This window comes from Vipera berus (genome assembly GCF_964194415.1).
Source record: "Vipera berus genome assembly, chromosome: 13".
NCBI classification, from domain to species: Eukaryota; Metazoa; Chordata; class Lepidosauria; order Squamata; family Viperidae; genus Vipera; species Vipera berus.
In genome coordinates this window covers 17,700,532-17,718,234 of record NC_138216.1, presented here as the reverse complement: position 1 = coordinate 17,718,234, position 17,703 = coordinate 17,700,532, and the positions used below count along the sequence as shown (strand labels likewise).

Below are 17,703 nucleotides of genomic sequence, written 5' to 3'. Positions count from 1 at the left end.
GATGAGTCTGGCAAGATTCTCTCTTTATGGTTTTAGCCAGCAAACAAGTGGACTTTGGCTGGATTGTGTGATGTCCTTCTTGGGCTAGACCTGACAGAATACGAGAATGACTTTGGAAGAGGGTGGTATTGCCTAGGGAATGGGCAGGTCAAAGGGAGAGGAGCCTACAACTAAATAACGAGCAGAGAAAGAAACCTTAGGAAAGATCCAGCCTAACTATTCAGATGGTAAAAAGTGACGGTGGAAGATTTGTCCTTTCAGACTTGCAAGAATTACACATAGCCCTCAACTAACAACCACCATGACAGTCATAAGTCAAGGCACCCATCAGACTGCACCAGACTTGATAACTTTTTAATGGCAGTCTTTAAGTGAATGGCACGGCCATTAAGCAAATGAATGTATTCCTATAGGCATTCAGAAACCCACAAAACGTGTTGTAAATTGCAGTTATGTGACTGCAGAATTCTGCAAGCCAGTTGCCAAGTGCCTGAAATGTGGCCAGGTGATTGTGTATACATGGGGGGTTTAGCACTGGTGTCCCTGGGGCTGACATAGAGGCTTGGGGCAGCAGCAGCCAGCTGAGACTGCTGAAGGTGCCAGGGTCCTATTTAGCCCTAGTGCTCCTGGTGCCAACATTGCCACCCTGTTGAGTGTCACCTTGAGCCCCGCCCCACGGCCAGCTATCCTGACACCACAGCACAAAGCTGCCACCGCCCCTGCACTCCACAGACCCTGTGCCCCCAGCTGACATTCACCATCTTTTTCCTGCCCCTGCTGACCATATGTGCCCGGCCTGGCCCTATGCGAGGCAGCTGCCGGTCACTCCAGGCCTTCTTCCCAAGGCCGTGTGCGCATATCTCCAAACCATGTACTGCTTTCTTACAATGCTTCTGAGGCCTTCACAAAGCTTGCGAGGAGACTGACCCCGGTCCTCTGCAACTCAACACACGGCATCCCAAAGGAGACCTGCTGCTGTGGGATTCAGTTAATGACAGCAGTGGGGACAATCTTGGTTTCTGTCACTAAGCAGTGTGGTCATGAGCTGTCGTGTTTTACAGTCACATTGTTTAGTGTCAAAAATTCTGGCCCCAATTACTGTTGTTATCCAGGCACTGCCTGTATTAGAGGTTTCGGTGTACATTTGAAAATGTTGGTTTTGACTGATTAAACATCTCTTTTGAACTGAATTTCCCCTCCTGTGCAGTCTGTTCAGCAGAAGCTGTCTGTGTTCCGTCTGAGAGATGAGAGAAAGAAAAAATGGGGAAGAGAAAGAGAAGAGCTCAGACTTAGGTCTTCCTGGTGATTGGCCCATCTATGGAGCAGCTTTGCGTTGAAGTTGAGCTGCCCACCTTGGAATGCTTTGCGGATTTAAAACACTTAATATTTTGCTGGGCCTTTATTGACTAGAAACTCTGCTCAGTTTGAAGTTATATGGCCAGATAGCAGGATTACGTTGTGGAAAGTAAGCGATTTAGGGGTTGAAGACAATAGCTATTAACCTGCTGCTCCTCTCATTCTGAAAGATGACAGGTGATCCGTGTTCTCTTCCTTTTTTCAAGCTCATGACCAAGCATCCAGCTAAGCGGTTGGGGTGCGGCCCAGAAGGAGAACGGGATATCAGAGAGCATGCCTTTTTCCGATATATTGACTGGGACAAACTCGAGCAGAAAGAAATCCAGCCTCCTTTCAAGCCCAAAGCTGTAAGTTGCTTTCTTTTCTTTCTCCATTCTCTTTTATAGCTCCGGAGCAGTATACCTCTTCCCGGACACTCGTAATAGCATGACAATTTTATTACGCAATTCCCTTGCTTCCTTGAAAGAACTACATGGCAATTCAAAGTTATTGTCTTTAGTTGTAATTTTATAATCAGTTTGTGCAATCTTCTTGCATGGGCTGTAATCTACTGTTTCTTCTGCCTCTTTCCACAATCTGTATTTGACTCATTCAATGTTTTTACCGTTCTGGCCTTGATTGCATTAGTTTGAATAGCTTGCTCTTGAACAGCCAAAATCAAGCCTTCAGTTACTTTTTTTAATCTTCTAATGGTAAGCCATTCCCAGGTTTTATGTTAATAATAATAATAATAATAATAATAATAATAATAATAATAATAATAATAATAATAATAATAATAATAATAATAATAACAATAATAATAATTTAATTTCTATACCGCCCTTCTCCCGAAGGACTCAGGGCGGTGTACAAGGCAATAAATACAATAGAAATACAATGTACAAAAGTTAAAAAAGAATTAAACATTGTAGCCCAATTACAGTAAAAATAATAAAATTAATATTAAAACACCCCAAACCCATCAGACCAGGCCGGCTTGTTCAAATAAGTAAGTTTTTAGGTCACGGCGGAAGGAGCGAAGGTCAGGAGCCATAAGGAGCTCAACCAGTAAACGGTTCCAAAGGTCTGGTGTGCCCACAGAGAACGCCCTCCCCCTGGGGGCCACCAGTTGACACTCTTTGACCGACGGCACCCTAAGGAGGCCCTCTCTGTGGGAGCGCACTGGACGAAGGGAAGTTGATGCCGGCAGCAGGTGCTCCCGTAAGTGATCCGGACCGATGCCATTTAGGGCTTTATAGGCCATCACCAGCACCTTATCCCCTTTCCCCTCAATCTTTTATAGAAATATTTATTTATTTATTTTTTATTTTAATCCCATTTATATCCTGCCCTTCTCCGAAGACTCAGGGCGGCTTACAATTTAAAGCACAATGTGCTTAGCAATAGCCTTCATTCTATGTATATGCCTGCTTATTAGGGCTTTCGGAGGGCCCCAAGCGGTATTATTACAAAGTCAGCTTATTGCCCCCAACAATCTGGGTCCTCATTTTACCTACCTCGGAAGGATGGAAGGCTGAGTCAACCTTGAGCCTGGTGGGATGCGAACCTGCACTAATTGCAGGCAGCTGGTGTTACTTAAGGAGGCATTAGCCCACTGCTCCACCAAGGCTCTAAACTTATTTAAACTTATATGCCTCCTGACTCTCAAGAACTCGGGAGGATGATATTCACCTCACCTGCATTACTAGTTCACAGAGCAAGGAAACTGATGGGCTTTCATGCAGGTCCAAATATTTTGCTTTCTATGACCTTCCTTCCACATCTACCATGAACAGTGCACTGTGGGAACCAGAAGACACAGCAAACAGATAGATGACCTTTAGAGATTCATCCTTCCCTTTTTATTATTTATTTATTTTTATTTTTCTTGACATCAGGGAGAAATGTATCAGAGGGGCCAGTTATATTCCTTCCCAGGCAAGGAATTTTTATGGTTGCATCATCACAACTGCCTGGCTGGACCTTATTTAAGACTACCTAACTTCTTCTTGGCAAATCTGCTGTCATGCCAAAATTTTAACTACTAAATCAGCCATCTGATGCATCCCCTTATTTTCCTGTAGCGTCCTTGAGATCTGGTACCCTTGGATTAGATTGCCAATTTTAACACATGTCAAAATCCTGAATATTCTGCTAATTTTCATTGACCTTTTCGTGAAGATGGGTCATCTAATCTCTTATAGGGGCCTCCCTTCCATAGCAGAGATTGCCCAGTTGTCCCACTGTGAGGTTTTCTGACCTGAAAGCATCCTAAACAACCTAATTTCCAACAGAGATTCAGCTCTGATTTTGGAGAACTCTTTATCAATTTCTGAATGTCATTGCCCCTTGGCACATCAACCCTAATCCAATGGTAAACTAGAGAAGACAAATGCCTTTGTGATTATATGAACTATTAAGGTTTCAGATGACGGCTGCCTGCAATCTCCTCCAGTTTCCCTAGGGTGGGAAGGGATTGCTTTTCCTTTAGAGTTACTAGATGGGGAGAGGGAGAAGATTTGAGAGAAAACTCCTGGCTAGGAGAAAGGGAATGGGAAAGCACTAGGATCTCCCAAGATGGAGGAAGTGGGGAGAGAGTGATGACTTGGTGGAAGGTGGTGGAAAAACCAGTTCTGACTAGGTCAGAAGCAAACAGCCTGTAATGCATAGAAGGAAACCATCCCTCTCATTGAGAGAATGGCTTCAAACCTATCACACTATGTAGATGGGAGAAAATATACAATTATTAAAGTTTCTTTTTTAAAAAAGAGCTTCGTAAGGTTGGTTTTCCCCCCAGTAAATCTACTGATTTGTGTCTGGAATTCCTACCAATGCGTACTTTTAGTAGGAGTGTTATAAAGAGAAACCCAAAGGCTCCTTCTTCAGCTCTGACTTTTTAAATTTGCCTCTGACATTCTGTTAGTTCTCTCCCCTTTCTTTTTCTAGAGAAATTGGAGTTTTTATATCCCTTCTACAGTCTTTGCAGCAGCCTCTGCTTACTCAGCAGGAAGCAATAATTCAGTCAAACACAATGAGAAATCAGCCGCTATTCAGGACATTAGCTCTTTGTTGCACAGAGCTGAGCACATGGTCTCTCCGTCTCTTGGAATAGAAAGTTCTCTGGTGACTCCCTTCTGTTTCTTGTCTGTCCCTCCTAGTGAAAATTATTGGATGGATTGGGGGATTTTTATTTATTTTTATTTTATTTTAATTCCATTTATATCCCGCCCTTCTCCGAAGACTCAGGGCGGCTTACAAGCTTAGCAGTAGGATGGGGGAGGCCAGAGGAGGAAAAGGTTGTGTTGTGAAGTTGCAACACAAACTGTGTTCTTCTTGGGTCCAGTTCAGGACACAAGTATAAATGACCAGGGTTTATATCATAATATTGCAATACAAATTTTCATTTTAATCATCAAACTTACGATGATAAATAGAGCTAGATAAGATATGTTTCTGATATGTACCCTGGCTGTTAGAAATAGCTGTGTCCTCTGCCAATTGACACACTCCAAGCTTCTCCATTTAAGATTAACTTGAAGAGAAGTCCCAAATATTATCATCTGTCCAAGGAAAGCAACCTTGTCTAAATCCAACTGTGAACTTTACCCTATTGAAACATGTCTATATTACCTTCGTTTTGAATTTAAGTTTTAGTTTGTTCAGTCCAAACAATCTTCATATATCAACCTAAAAGTCTTTCAGCTTCCTTGGAAACTCTAGATAGAAATTAAGAGTTGAGCAGAGTATTGTCCATGCACTGATGAAATGTCCACCTAAGCTACACAAGTGAGTAGCCCAGTAGTTCACATAAAGCGTACTGTGAGCAAGAGAGAACTCTGTAACATCCCATAAATCAGTGACCATGAGAAGTAAGAGGACTGTCCCTTCAGCACTTTCTAAGATGGATCTTCCAGGTAGGTGAGACTACATCAGGACTCCAGAAAGATGGTCTAGAAGGATGCTCTGATTGGTAGAATTAAAAATTCTTTTAAGCAAAACGTAAACGCCCAAGAAGCTTTTCTGAATTCTAGCCAGGTCTGTTCTTTATGGTCTTTATGGTCTGATATGTTCTACCAAAGGGAAGTTGCAAGACCGCTATCTTCTTCCAAAGTTCTCACATCCTGTTGCTCTGCAACCTTCTCCATTCTTTACTCCCCCCTTTGACTTTTCCACATCTGTCTGCTGTGTCTATTTCTACTTTGGATTCCCTTACTCTTTTGCTTTGCCCTTCCGTGTTCCTTAACCGTCTCAATATGCTTAACTACCAACAGTTTACGCCAACCAGACTAGGCTAGTTTGCAGTTTGGGTGTTAAGGAGAAAAGGATGAAAAGAAGGGGTTTGCTCTACTGGTGGATCCTAGTTTTGAAGAGGCAAGGACTGCCAGCTGTCGGGAAGGACAGCTGGGTTATGCTCCAGACAGGTTGCTCTTGGCCTGGTGATGTTTTTCAACCCCTGGTGAAAATAAATAGTGGGGGTATGTGACTTTTTGGTTTTTCAGGTTTTTAAGCACAACTTTGGCACTGAAAGCAAATTCTGACCTGGTGAAATAAAAAAGACGATTTTCTGAGCTCTATATCAGCAGCTGTAAATAAGTCAATTTTCCCCTAGCTATAAATACTGGAGGTGATTCTTTAGTGAGCCGTATAAAATAAATCTCCTCCTCCTATGGGGATTATTCTGGAGCTTGGCGTGGACATTAACGTGGCACTTTGCTTCTGCTTGAAAAGGTGGTAATTTTGCCCCTTAAAGAGAGGTCAGTTTGGAAAAGAAGCAGCCTAAAGTCACTGTGCATCTTCCCTAAATATCACCCTGCTTTTTCTGGTTAAAAAAAACCAACATTGTTTTTCCCAGGTTTTAAGAGCTGTCCGGAAGGTAACAACCTCCCCTGCAGAGGGAGGCCAACCTCACCTTACGAGGGAGGATGTTCCAAGAGCAGAAAAGGACCCTCCCCCAAATCCCGTCAGATGGACATCCCTCACAGACGGGACCCACCACGGGCCCTTCCTGCCATACCTGATGGGACGGGTAGACGTGACCAGCAAGAGGCAGTTCCTCAGGGAACTGCTCCCGTCCCATGCAGGGCTTCAAAGATCAAGGGCAGCACCACCTCGAATTGGACTTGGAACTAAACTGGCCACCTCTGTGAAAGCTAATCTGCTTTGGATTTGGGTAGCCCTTAGATGACAAGGCACCAACAGATCTCAGGGCTGTAGGCTAAAACTGAAAGCATCACAGTGGGAGAAACAGCAGCAAACCGCATCTGTGTTGCCCCCAAAACAATAGCAAGCCCATATTCATGACATCACCTTAGTCAGGTTTGACCCAAGGGAGGCGTGACCTTTTTTACTGGTTGTGGGAACTCGGTTTCCGAAACGTTTTTTTCCCATCAAAACAGGCAGAGCCACCAACAGCAGACCGAGCCCTTAGCTTAGAGAGATCTTCTGCCATCCTGTCCTTCCTTCATGCCCTCTTCCAAGGGCCTCTCCTGACCTGTTTGAGGGAGATGAGGATTAGGGTGGCAAATGGGGATGCTTCCTTTGCCCCTCTTCTGAAGCTGGGGGGGGCATTCTTTAAAAGACACGGATGTATATCTGCATCTGTGCACCGTTGCCCTCATGTAGCATCACAGCTTCCTGGTTGCCTTGGAGATCAAAGCAGCAGGTCAGACTGTTGAATCCGTTCCAAGACTGGACCGCTGAAATCTGAGCACCCCTCACATTTTGCGAAAGAAGGGAACCTTGAATTCCAGGCTTTCTGATTGCCTCCAATCTCTAATGCAAATGAACTTGATGTAATTATCCCTGCATTTCTCAAAATGTACATCAGGAGAGGGGAGAGGTTTAATTCAGCTTCCTGTGCACTTAAAATAGAATCATTCTGGCTTCTTCCCTGACTTGGTTGGTTTCCATGGCTGGTGGCTTTTGACATACACCCCCATCTTTCTCAGGCTCTGGTGACTGGCAGGGCCATCCAGGAGCCAAGGATGACTTGGAGGGTGGCTGGGTGTTGAATTTTTGTCAGACAAATCTCCAACAGAAATGAGGGCAAGCAGTGAGCCCCTTATCAGCCTTACTGGTCATAATGGGCTTAAAAATCACATCTGGGCTGGTTAGACTACCGGCCTCCTAGAGACAGAGGTGCCAATTGCCACGTGTCCTTCTCTCTGGCTAGGATAGGAGAGATTCGTGTTTTCTGGGACTCAAGTCCTGTGGAAAGACATTTTGAGCATGGCTGTCTTTTGTTTAATATAGAAGAGCAGCTTTTTCAAAAGACCATGCTAAAAGAAGAACAATTTAAAAATAACAAGATAAGGAGATATAGATAGCTATATTATAATGTAAATTATTTTACACAGTCAGTAATTAAAGACTTTTTAATGCATTTTTCTTCGGAAGACAAGTACGCTCAATTCAACAGAGCTTTTCAGTGCAAAAAGTGGGACAGGTTTGATGCCGGGCTCCTGCACCTGGGGAAGTGAAGAGATTCCTCCTTTCCAGATGTAGCCGCTTCCCAGCGGCCTTTGGGTCACTGCAACACTGAACACAATGAAAGACCAAAGAATGTGCAAAATATTTTCCTTGCATTACGTTGGCAGTTCTGACAGCCATCTTCTTTTGTCACCCCACACTGAGGAGGCCAACAGGAAGAATGTAGTGGTTGGAAGGATGCCTTAGCGTGTAGCTTTGCCTCAGTGCCATCTGGCCTCTGTGTTCTTGGTCAGACAATCCAAATATGCCAGGCCTTCCTGTTGCACAGAAGGGGTGTGTGTGCGCGTGTGTGCAGATGTTCCTCTCCCAGGCTTTTCTGCTAAAAACAGGGCCAGGGAAAAGCCAAAACCCCTTGCCGGAAGGAAGCCAAGGGAACTTTGAGTCCTTGGCGCTCTCAGTTTTCTTGCAGACATTTCATTACCCAACTAGGTAACATCATCAGTGCTAGTGGGGAGTGATGTTTACTCTCTTTTATAACAACCAACTCAGACAAAATAAAATTGAACGGTAAACAACAGCCTAATCAAGCAACCACCAAGAACACTCTAGTACCAACACCAACAGGACAAGTCAGTTGTGAATAAACATAGAGCAAACCCATTCCCGTCTAGCACTGATGGTGTTACTTAGATGGATAATGAAACGTCTGGAAGCAAACCACCCAGCTCAGAGAACACCCTGGACCCCACAGTTCTTGAACCACAAACATTCCCTTCTGTTGGTACTGAAATTGCCACCCTGTGTCTTGAAGAAAGAGAAGGAAGCATTTCTGGAACCTGACTCTGCTTATCATCATGTGCACTAAAAATGCTGTGTTTGAATTTGGACATATGGGATTCGTAGAGGGATGATGTCTTAGATTATCTGCTACTCTCTACTGAAGATGTTCTGTTTCTGGAGAGAGAAGAGGAGGGAAAGGAGGTAAGGAAATTAGATTGTCCAGAAAATGGTGGTAAGGAATCACCATAATATTGGTGGGGGGGATGTTGTGTTTCTTGGTTGTGCTTCCACCGCTCCCCCCCCACTTCCATGCCCCCTTGTTGGCCTTCTTGTTGACCAGAGCCCTGGCTGTGCTTGGAGGTGCTTCCCACGAAGGAAATTCTGAATGGCGGCTGGCTGGGAGATTGCAGGCTGACTGGTGAGGAGGCAGGGACCGTGTTTCAGGGTGTTGTTCTCATGTGATTGGCCTCTTCTTGGAATCTGGTGTGTGTGTGTGAAGTTTTGTGCAGTGGCTATGGCCCAAAAGCTCAGGGCAACATCACCCTTCTCCAGTCAGCAACTGTGAGAGGCTGAAGAGGTCGGGCAGTTTGCAAAGGTTAGCCTTGAATGTCTGCGGAGACTCTCCGTCATCCAGGTCTCACGTCTGTCCCACGGGTGCTTTTTCCAAAAAGCGACTGGACTTTCTTGGTTTTGTCTTTGGAAACGTTTCGCTTCTCTCTTCAAGAACTGAAGAAGCTCCTTGGATGAGAAGCAAAATGTTTTCAACGACAAAACCAAGAAAGTCCAGTTGCCTTTTGGAAAAAGCACCTTTGGATCAGTCTTGAGTGATTTCAGTTCCTACCTTTCAGTTTACGAATGATGCAAATCCATTTGTCTCAGTGAATGATGGCTAAAAGCCACAAAGGGGGCTTGAAAAGTGTCAGCGAAGAGCCACCAACGGGGCGGAATGAGCTTTCAAGCTGTGTACACGAGCAGGGAAGAGGGAAGCTTTGAAGCTCCACTTTTACCTTGGAAGCCTCACGCCAAGCAAGGGAAGCTCTGCAGTTGCTTTGATCAAAGCAGCCGTGAAAGAAGAGCCCGTCCATCACTGCGAGGCCAACGGGACTGGCAAGCCTTTAATCAGCTCAACCATTCGAATGCTGCTCTGTCTCTTCCATTGGTAGCTTCTCGTCTCGGCTTCCAAGGTAAGATCTGGAGGCTGGACAATCCAACTGCTGGAATTGTGGATGAAGAATCCCAGCTGCGGGTAACCAAATCAAAAGCTTCAGATTCTTCTCCAGCAAGTAAGAGTTGGGGATGGCTCACTTCTTATGCTGCCAGGTGGTATCATGGCTGCTTGAGCTGATCTTCTCATTGTATTTGGCTGATGGCGCTTGAATCCTTCTAGAAGGGTTCTGGGTTCAAAGCAGGCATCACCCTATGTGGAAATTTCCTCCATCCTTTTAAAAAGCTGCCAGGTGAGTCTGCTGCTGCTCTGACTTTTATTGTCTTGTCGGAAGGTTGTAATGGACCCCCAAAAGGGGACTGAACTCAAAGAAAAACACACTTGCAGTATAATGTTGAGTTTGAATCATGGACTAGCATGCAGTCCTTGCCTGGTCATGAAAATCTAAAGCCCTCTTGCAGAGTCACTGGGAGGTTTTTAGCAGCTTGTTCAGCTGGAAAAGTTTCAGACGGAATCCAGTTCACATTATGTCTGATTTTCTGGATCAGGGAGTTCTTTACCTGCAGACAACACTGCACCAGTTTGCCAGAGAAGTATTTCCTTCCTTCTTTCATCTTATTTTCTGGACCCAGGGCTCTTGTTTGGTGCATCTGCAGCATTCTCCAGGGTTTCGTGACTGACAACCAGTGTTTACAGCTTGGTCATTTCAAATGGGTCTGGTCAAATGGGATTCCCACTGCTTGCCTTCAGTTGCCAGGCAAAAAAGTTCTCCTGCGTTTTCCTACAAGTTGCTATTCAATTTATAAAGGCAAATTTGAGTTGAAATGTCTTTCAAAGCAAAAGGGGGAGGGTAGAGAAATTCTGATGGATTGAGTGGTATCTTGCTCTTACTAATGACAAGAGGGAGAAGAGATGGGTGTAAACATGCTCACCTTCTACGTGCAATCATTTCCTAACAGACTAGCCTCTAATATTTTTTCTTCCCTTCAATTGTGTCTGGTTTTCGGAGGCTGCCTGGACAAGCCCCTGCAGTTTTCTTGGCAAGGTTTTTCAGAATTGCTTTGCCGTAGCCTCCTCCCTATGGCCGAGAGAAAGTGACTGACCCAAGGTCACTCCACTGGCTTTGCGCCCAAGGTGGAACTAGAACTCCCACTCTCCCAGTTTCAAGCCTGATGCCTTAACTCCGTTAAATCCCCAAGGAAGACATCAGGGTGGCCCCTTCTCCCACCGAGGCACCCAATTCAATACAGTTGCAATGCTGCCTTTCTCTGAAGAAACGGCTGGAGAATTTTTCATTTCAGAAAAATTGTCCGCTCAATTTCTTTATGCTTTTTCAATGTCGAAAGGCCCTCTCTGTTCACCATGGAGTGGCCAGTGTGCATGCAGGTAAAAGAGAAAAAACACCCCTGGTGCTCAATGCCCGGCATCCTGTGTGAAGCGGCTGCAGCGCTGGCTAAAACTCTCTGGGGGTCTTGTGCATGGCAAGCCCTGGCAAACTGGGCACTAGAGTGGGATAGAAGTACAAGGCAGCCTTTATTTGTTTTTTGACCAGCCAGAGAAGCCCTGCATGTACAGCCTTGCATGTGTCCGGCAGAGCCCTGCAAGTAATTGCCTCGCCATCCATTCTCCTCCTGCAGTTACTTGCTGAGGGCCTGCTGAGAGTCTCCAGCTTCCCAGCATATCCATGACTTAAGTGATCCCGGGTTGCTGCCTGCTGTCACTGGGGCCATAAGGATTTTGCATCGATTCTTTTTGGTTCTCTCATTTTGCTCATGAGGAATGACTTGCCTGCAGCCCGGATTGCAGGGCGGTGGGGGTGGGGGTGGTGAGGCTGCAAGAGGGACATAACAAGCTGCATCCAACTTTTGCATTCAGGTTTTCTTTTTTTCCTTTTTTTGCCACCTGCCATGAGTTCTTTTCTTCCCCTTTCATAGTGCGGACGCAATGCTGAAAACTTCGACCGGTTTTTCACTCGCCATCCACCTGTCTTAACTCCACCTGACCAGGAAGTCATCAGGAACATTGACCAATCAGAATTTGAAGGCTTTTCTTTTCTTAACTCTGTGTTTTTTAAGCCAGAAGTCAAGAGCTAAGTAGACCATCCTCCCCCTCCCCCCACCCCTTGCACACCCATGACCATTTCCATTTGGTCCCGGCTGCTGTGTGGTGGCACCCTCTGTTGCAACCATTAGCTGTCATGCTTTGGATTCTTTTTTTTTTCTTTTGTGGTGATACTGGAATGACCATCCTTCAAAGACTTGAGCTGCAACTGAGTGTTGTTGCATCGGTGGCACAGGCGGGAGAAAGAGCGACTCAGGTGTTATGGCTGTCAGTCTAAAGACCAGGTTATCTTGGAGGTTGAACCACTCTGGGCAGGAGGCAAGAGTTGAGAAACCCGTTTCCTTTGAAGTTAGGGAAACGCCTCTGGATCTTGAGCATCGTTCAGTGGTGCTCTCCTCTTCTCCCCACTGGGCTTCTTCCCGAGGAAGCAGTTTGCAAAAGGAGTGGACCTGGTCTGGCTCTGCAAGATGGAACTTGCCTCAGCTTCTTTGTCCCTTGCAGCATCACTGCCTCCTTGCCTTCTGGCGACGTTGATGTGAAACCCATCTGTACAGAGAGACAACTCTCTTGTTATTTCCATGGCACCTGCAAAAGTCACAATGACTTGGAACTGGCTGCCAGAGGCCTTTGGGTACGGCCTGCATTTAGTCCCCAAACCTCAGTGAATCCATGAAGCCTATCTGTAGATGTTCATACTCCAGGATGTTTATTATTCTTATTCCCAGGAATCCTAGGGAATTGAGATGAGGGACTAGGATGGTCTCCAGACCCTTTGAAGGAAGTCATGCCAGTTTAGATGATGTGAGGGAGGCAGAAGGAGGCAGCTTCTGTCCCCATGTGGACCGGGTTTGAAGTTGCTTACACCCCCCCCCCCATAGGAATTCCATAACATCCACCTTCAGTTGTGCCATCACCATTTCTCATGTTCCCCTTAACTATTCCATTTTTTCGCATTAGTAAATTCACACATAAGAGAAGTCCCAGAACTGGATCTGGCCTTCCCAAGGCTAACTGAAAATCATAAGCAGGACACAGAGACAAACACTGTCTGCTCTCACCCAGCAATGCTGAAGACATCGTTGCAGATAGCAGGGAAGGTTTCCTGGGGGGATCTCTGGATGGTGCTAGCATGAAGGAGAGCGGATCCTAAAGGTCTCAGATGGAAGAGAAGAGCCTCATTTTGAGGAAGAAGGAAGCTTCCTGGCTTGCCCAGTTCAGTGAAGAACAGGCAGTTGGAAGGATGGAAAACCGCTGCCGGTGTTGGACCCCGTGACCTGGCCCAGTGGAAGACGGGGTTCAGTGTTTCTGGAGAGTGGAGAAGGGGGAACCCCAGGCTTTGTGGGGGGGACGGGGCTGCAGGGGAGGGAAAGGCAATGCGCCAGGAAGTTCCTCCAGAGGCGGTCAGTATTGAGAGCCCTGATTTGCTTTCAGTACTAGAAGAGAAGAGAAGGAGAAGGGTTCCCACGGGGAGGGGGGTGATTGACCCTGGGAATCGCTGAGCCTGGACACTGCTGGCGTTGAGTTTATGGAGACACTTCTGGGTTTTGTTTTTTTTTTAGCCCAGGTTGCCCTGCCCTGATAAGCAGGCACATTTCAGCAAAATGTCACCACTTAGTCTCAGGAGACCCCAGCCTGGCCACCCAAATTCCCTCTGAACCTCTCGGAGTCAATGGTCAACCTCGTATCTACCATTCCATGTTACAGTTTTTACGTTTAATTCATATCAACCCTGTGTGGCACCTTTGCAAGTGTTTGGGGGGAGGGGGCGAGGGGGGGTGCCGTTTGTCCAGCTGCCAAATTAACAAACTCCATATGTCCCACCGTGCTTGATCTGTGTCAAAAATTTAGTATTTTACTAAAATTAAGCTGATATTTAAAACCCAAAAGGTTTGTGTGTAACTTGACTGAAGCTGTAAAATATTTTTGTTTTGGCTAATATTCTTCTGAGAATAAGAAATATTTTCTGCTGGAATTTGAAGTTGTCTGTGTTTTTGAGAAAGAGGAAGAGAAAAGAAAGAAAGAAAGAAAGAAAGAAAGAAAGAAAGAAAGAAAGAAAGAAAGAAAGAAAGAAAGAAAGAAAGAAAGAAAGAAAGAAAGAAAGAAAGAAAGAAAGAAAGATTTCTTTGCAGTTTGGATTATTATTTCTCTTTTGTTCTTTCCCATGTCATGCTTGTGGGGTATGCAACTAGCAGTTTGCTTTTGAGTTGTTTATGTTATGCCAACTTTTCCCCCCCAGAAAGTTATAAAATAAAAAGTAAATATTATTTTGAGGAAACCTCAATTTATTCTAAAACAGGTCTTCAATGAGAGGGGAACAATTTGAAAGCAAAATCTTTGCTCAGATGTTCAAATCTGACAGCAGTAACAGTTACATTACATTTATTACTCTTTAGAAACCATCAGGGCCAAAACTGTTGAACTTGACATGTGAAATCTAATCATGATCTTCAAAATGAACTTTTAGCAAGATTTAGGATACTTCTTTAGAAATATATGTTAACCTCAATTTTAAAAAAAAGTCAAGAAGAAAGCCCTGTGTAAGAAATTGAAATTTCTGATGTGGGTGTTTTTAGCTTCAACTCTAAAAAATATTGGGTGGTCTGCATCAAGAGTGTTAAAAATTCTGAATAGAAAACCCCAGAATTTTTCTATGATTCTTTAGGGTTCTTGCATTGAGCAGGAATAGGACTCCATTCCCTAAAAGATACCCTCTAACTCAAAATTTAAAATCTAGCACCCTTGAGATGATGGTTTCAGAGAGAATGCAACTCTGGAGCAATACATGTGGCACTTACCTGGAGAACGTGGGGATAAGAGCCCATTGCTTAACACTCCAACTCCTCAGCAATGGGTAGCCTCTGAAGGACTCATGCTCTTCTCCTTCCCATTGCTCAGTCCAAGGACATGGAGTCCTCAGTCAACTGAGGATTCGGGAGCTTAAGCAATTGAAAATTGCACCATCAAAGCCAGTGGCAACACTTGATGGTTACGTGGCATTGTTGCCTGGAGATGGCATGAGCTTGACGTCTTCCCAAATATTCAGACGGTGCCTAAGGAAACCGAAAGGGCTGTTCTTTTCTTGGTCCAAATGATGAAGGTGCCTCCGTTTTCTCTGATGCTTACAAACAACGCAACCCTTCCTTTACTGGCTCTTTCAAAGCCTACAGCAATGTTTTCTGAGGGATGCTTTGGCTAAGGTCCCACACCTCCCCAAAAGCTTCTCTGTCACATCAGGCAGCATGTGGTCATCCCGTGACTCGCCATTGGCCCGCCGCTTTGTTCGGAGACGGTTGTCCTTTCGGGCAATTAGCAGAGTTCACAAAGGAGAGAAAGCAGGAGAGAGACCCAAAAAATAAATTGCGCCCCTCCGCACTTCCCACTGAGTGACTATGAGACAAACACAGGGAAGGTGACCCAGGGGAAGTCACACATTCCTCGTAAGCCTTCTTAAGGAAACAGATGAGACACAGTTTTCAGGACATAACATTCTCCCTCCGGCTTCTTCATGTCCACACAATCAATAATCGTCTTTACCCTTCAGTAATAACAGACACAACCAGCTAGGATAAGGAGGGCTGCTGTCCTGCTGGGTTTTTCTTTGGCCTAGAGCAGCCTTGCCCAGTCTCGGGCCTTGGACTGAACTCCCCTGGCCCTTGTCATGGTGGGATTCTGTCCAACACATCTGATTAGCACCAGATTGTGGGGGATTCTCCTAGGTGGAGCAACGGTGAGGTAGAAAGCTTGAGGAGCTTGCATAGTTGAGCTGAAGGGGAATTTTGCCTTTCCTGCAGCTCTGTGCTTGTTTCCACACAAATGTTCAAAGCAAAATGGGGAATCTGTGTTACTCACTGCAGCCACCTCGGCACAGCAAACTTGCCACGGGACAAGAGTTACACTAATATGAAAGAAATGGCAGAATAGAATCATCAAAGAAAGGATGCAGAAGGAGGGACAAAATAAAATGTGAATGACAAAAATTAAAATATTTTAAAATTCATTTTAAATAATTAAATTAAATTATTCAGTTGTCCCATGGTGAGTTGGCCGTGGTGAGTTGGCCACAGCGAGTTGGCTGTGATGAGTTGTCCCATTCCTTGCACAGCATGTAGCCCCTGTGTCACCTCTCAAAATAGCAGGACTGTAGTATTTAAGATGGTTTGATCAGGAGCAGACAAGGAGAACAATCCTAGTTATTTTGGCATTAATTCCAAATGAATTCATTTGTTGTTCTGAAATGCATCTGAAAAGTGCCACCTCACAGCTAAGGTGGCCCTTTCATTAACACCACCTCAGAGTTGCATTCTTTTTCTTTCCTTTTGAACTACCAGTATTATGTTGTGGTTACTCTATTAATACAGTGGGTTTCCTTGTACCCTCTTCAATGTGTTACTGATTGGCCTGCTATTTTTTTGACCACTTGATGATAACCCTAAAAAGCATTCTCAGATGCACACAAAACACAACGACTATATAACTAGCCGATTAAGAGCGCTGCCTGAACACAGCCATGAGACAGAAATCCATTGATCAAAAATTGGTGTTAAAACCTCCCACTTCTAGGTCAGGATGTCGCTGACCAGACAACAAAAAAGCAGAATTTGATTGGCCTTCTGTATCTGCTAATCCTGTGTTTGCATATTGTTTTGTTTGCTTGGGTTTTTTTTATCCCATCACAATCTCTCGACTCTTGGCAACTACAATGTCACTGTATTGTGTAAAACCTTACATCACAATGAAAATAACGACAGAATTTAAGCAACTTAAAATCCAAATCATGAAAGTGAAACCCACCTAGGAGCAGAAGTATTAAGAACAAGAAGAGGCACCGGTGATGTTCAAAAAAAATCTCTATTCTTCATAGTTTCTTAAAATTCCTGGGAGGGCAGCTCGATCACCTTGGGAAACCCATCCCGTAGGAGTGTTTTCTAGCTGCCTGGGCAACCCAGGAAGGTGGGACAATGAGAAGCCGCTCCCTCCGTGTCCTAACAACCAGGCTGAATCCGGTTGGGATACCAGGGCCCAAACCATGGAGGGCTCTACAGGGTATACTTCGAGTTTCTCCCCGAAACAAAGTCCCTGGCTGCCAATGCAGTAAGGGAGTCAACTTCCTGATCACCAGAGTGCAGGCCCAGATACAGACTCAGCCTCATGCTCAGTCAAGCTCCCGTTTTGTCTTTCTCCACCGGTGCTCCCTGTGGCTCCCCACGCTGCCCCCGAACTCGGGGCAGTTCCCAGTTTGGTTGCAGGGGAGTCAATCTGAGGGCCCCACTGCAGGGTGGAGCTACTCAGCAAATGGAGACCCTTCCTCCATTCCGCTGCTGCCGCCGCTCCATCCATGCTGGGCCCCTGGCTGTTCTGGAAGCCTTGCGGTGGCTCCGTCCGGCACCAGCAGAGCCTCTGTGTAAGTACTGATCTGGAGAGGTGCCCCTAGCCAGGCGATGGCAGTGGGACCTCCTCACCCTTTCCCAGCGCTTGGGTGATGTGGCCCCTTTTGCTGGGGCTCCTCCTTGTGTCTTCCTTCGCACCGCTTTTAATTATTTTGCTTTTTCATCCAACAGAAAGACAAACACGACACTTCCAACTTCGATAAGGAGTTCACGAGGCAGCCCGTGGAACTCACGCCCACCGACAAACTCTTCATCATGAATTTGGACCAGAATGAGTTTGCAGGCTTCTCCTACACTAATCCTGAGTTTGTTATTCACGTTTAGGCCGCCTGGCAAATATTCCTACTGTTGTATTCATAGGGCTGAACCCCAGGATGCTCTGTGTGTGTGTGTGTGTGTGTGTGTCTGTGTGTGGGGGGGGAGTGTACACCTGAACCCACCCATGCTCTCACAGTCTTAAGTCTTCCGGGGTTGATGGTGCCCATGATCCCAGGTAGGAGCAGGGGTGGCTGGCTGTTTTCTGTCTCCCTTCCTCTGTATGCA

The 17,703-nt window shown here is 45.5% G+C and overlaps 1 protein-coding gene across 2 annotated transcripts in view; it reads left to right on the top strand.

The window, feature by feature from the left end:
• The window catches only part of PRKCB (protein kinase C beta), a gene marked incomplete at its 3' end in the record, with an annotated part of 192,908 nt that extends 175,424 nt beyond the window's left edge, over positions 1 to 17,484 (top strand). Inside the window, exons 16-17 of one of the 2 annotated variants that reach the window (XM_081338042.1) lie at positions 1,563 to 1,703; positions 17,332 to 17,484. In XM_081338042.1, the coding sequence (XP_081194168.1) occupies positions 1,563 to 1,703; positions 17,332 to 17,484 (294 nt within the window). Of the gene's footprint in view, positions 1 to 1,562; positions 1,704 to 11,646; positions 13,746 to 17,331 lie in introns of those variants that run through there. The other variant, XM_081338041.1, reaches the window with a different exon arrangement.
• Between the last annotated feature and the right edge of the window lie 219 nt (positions 17,485 to 17,703).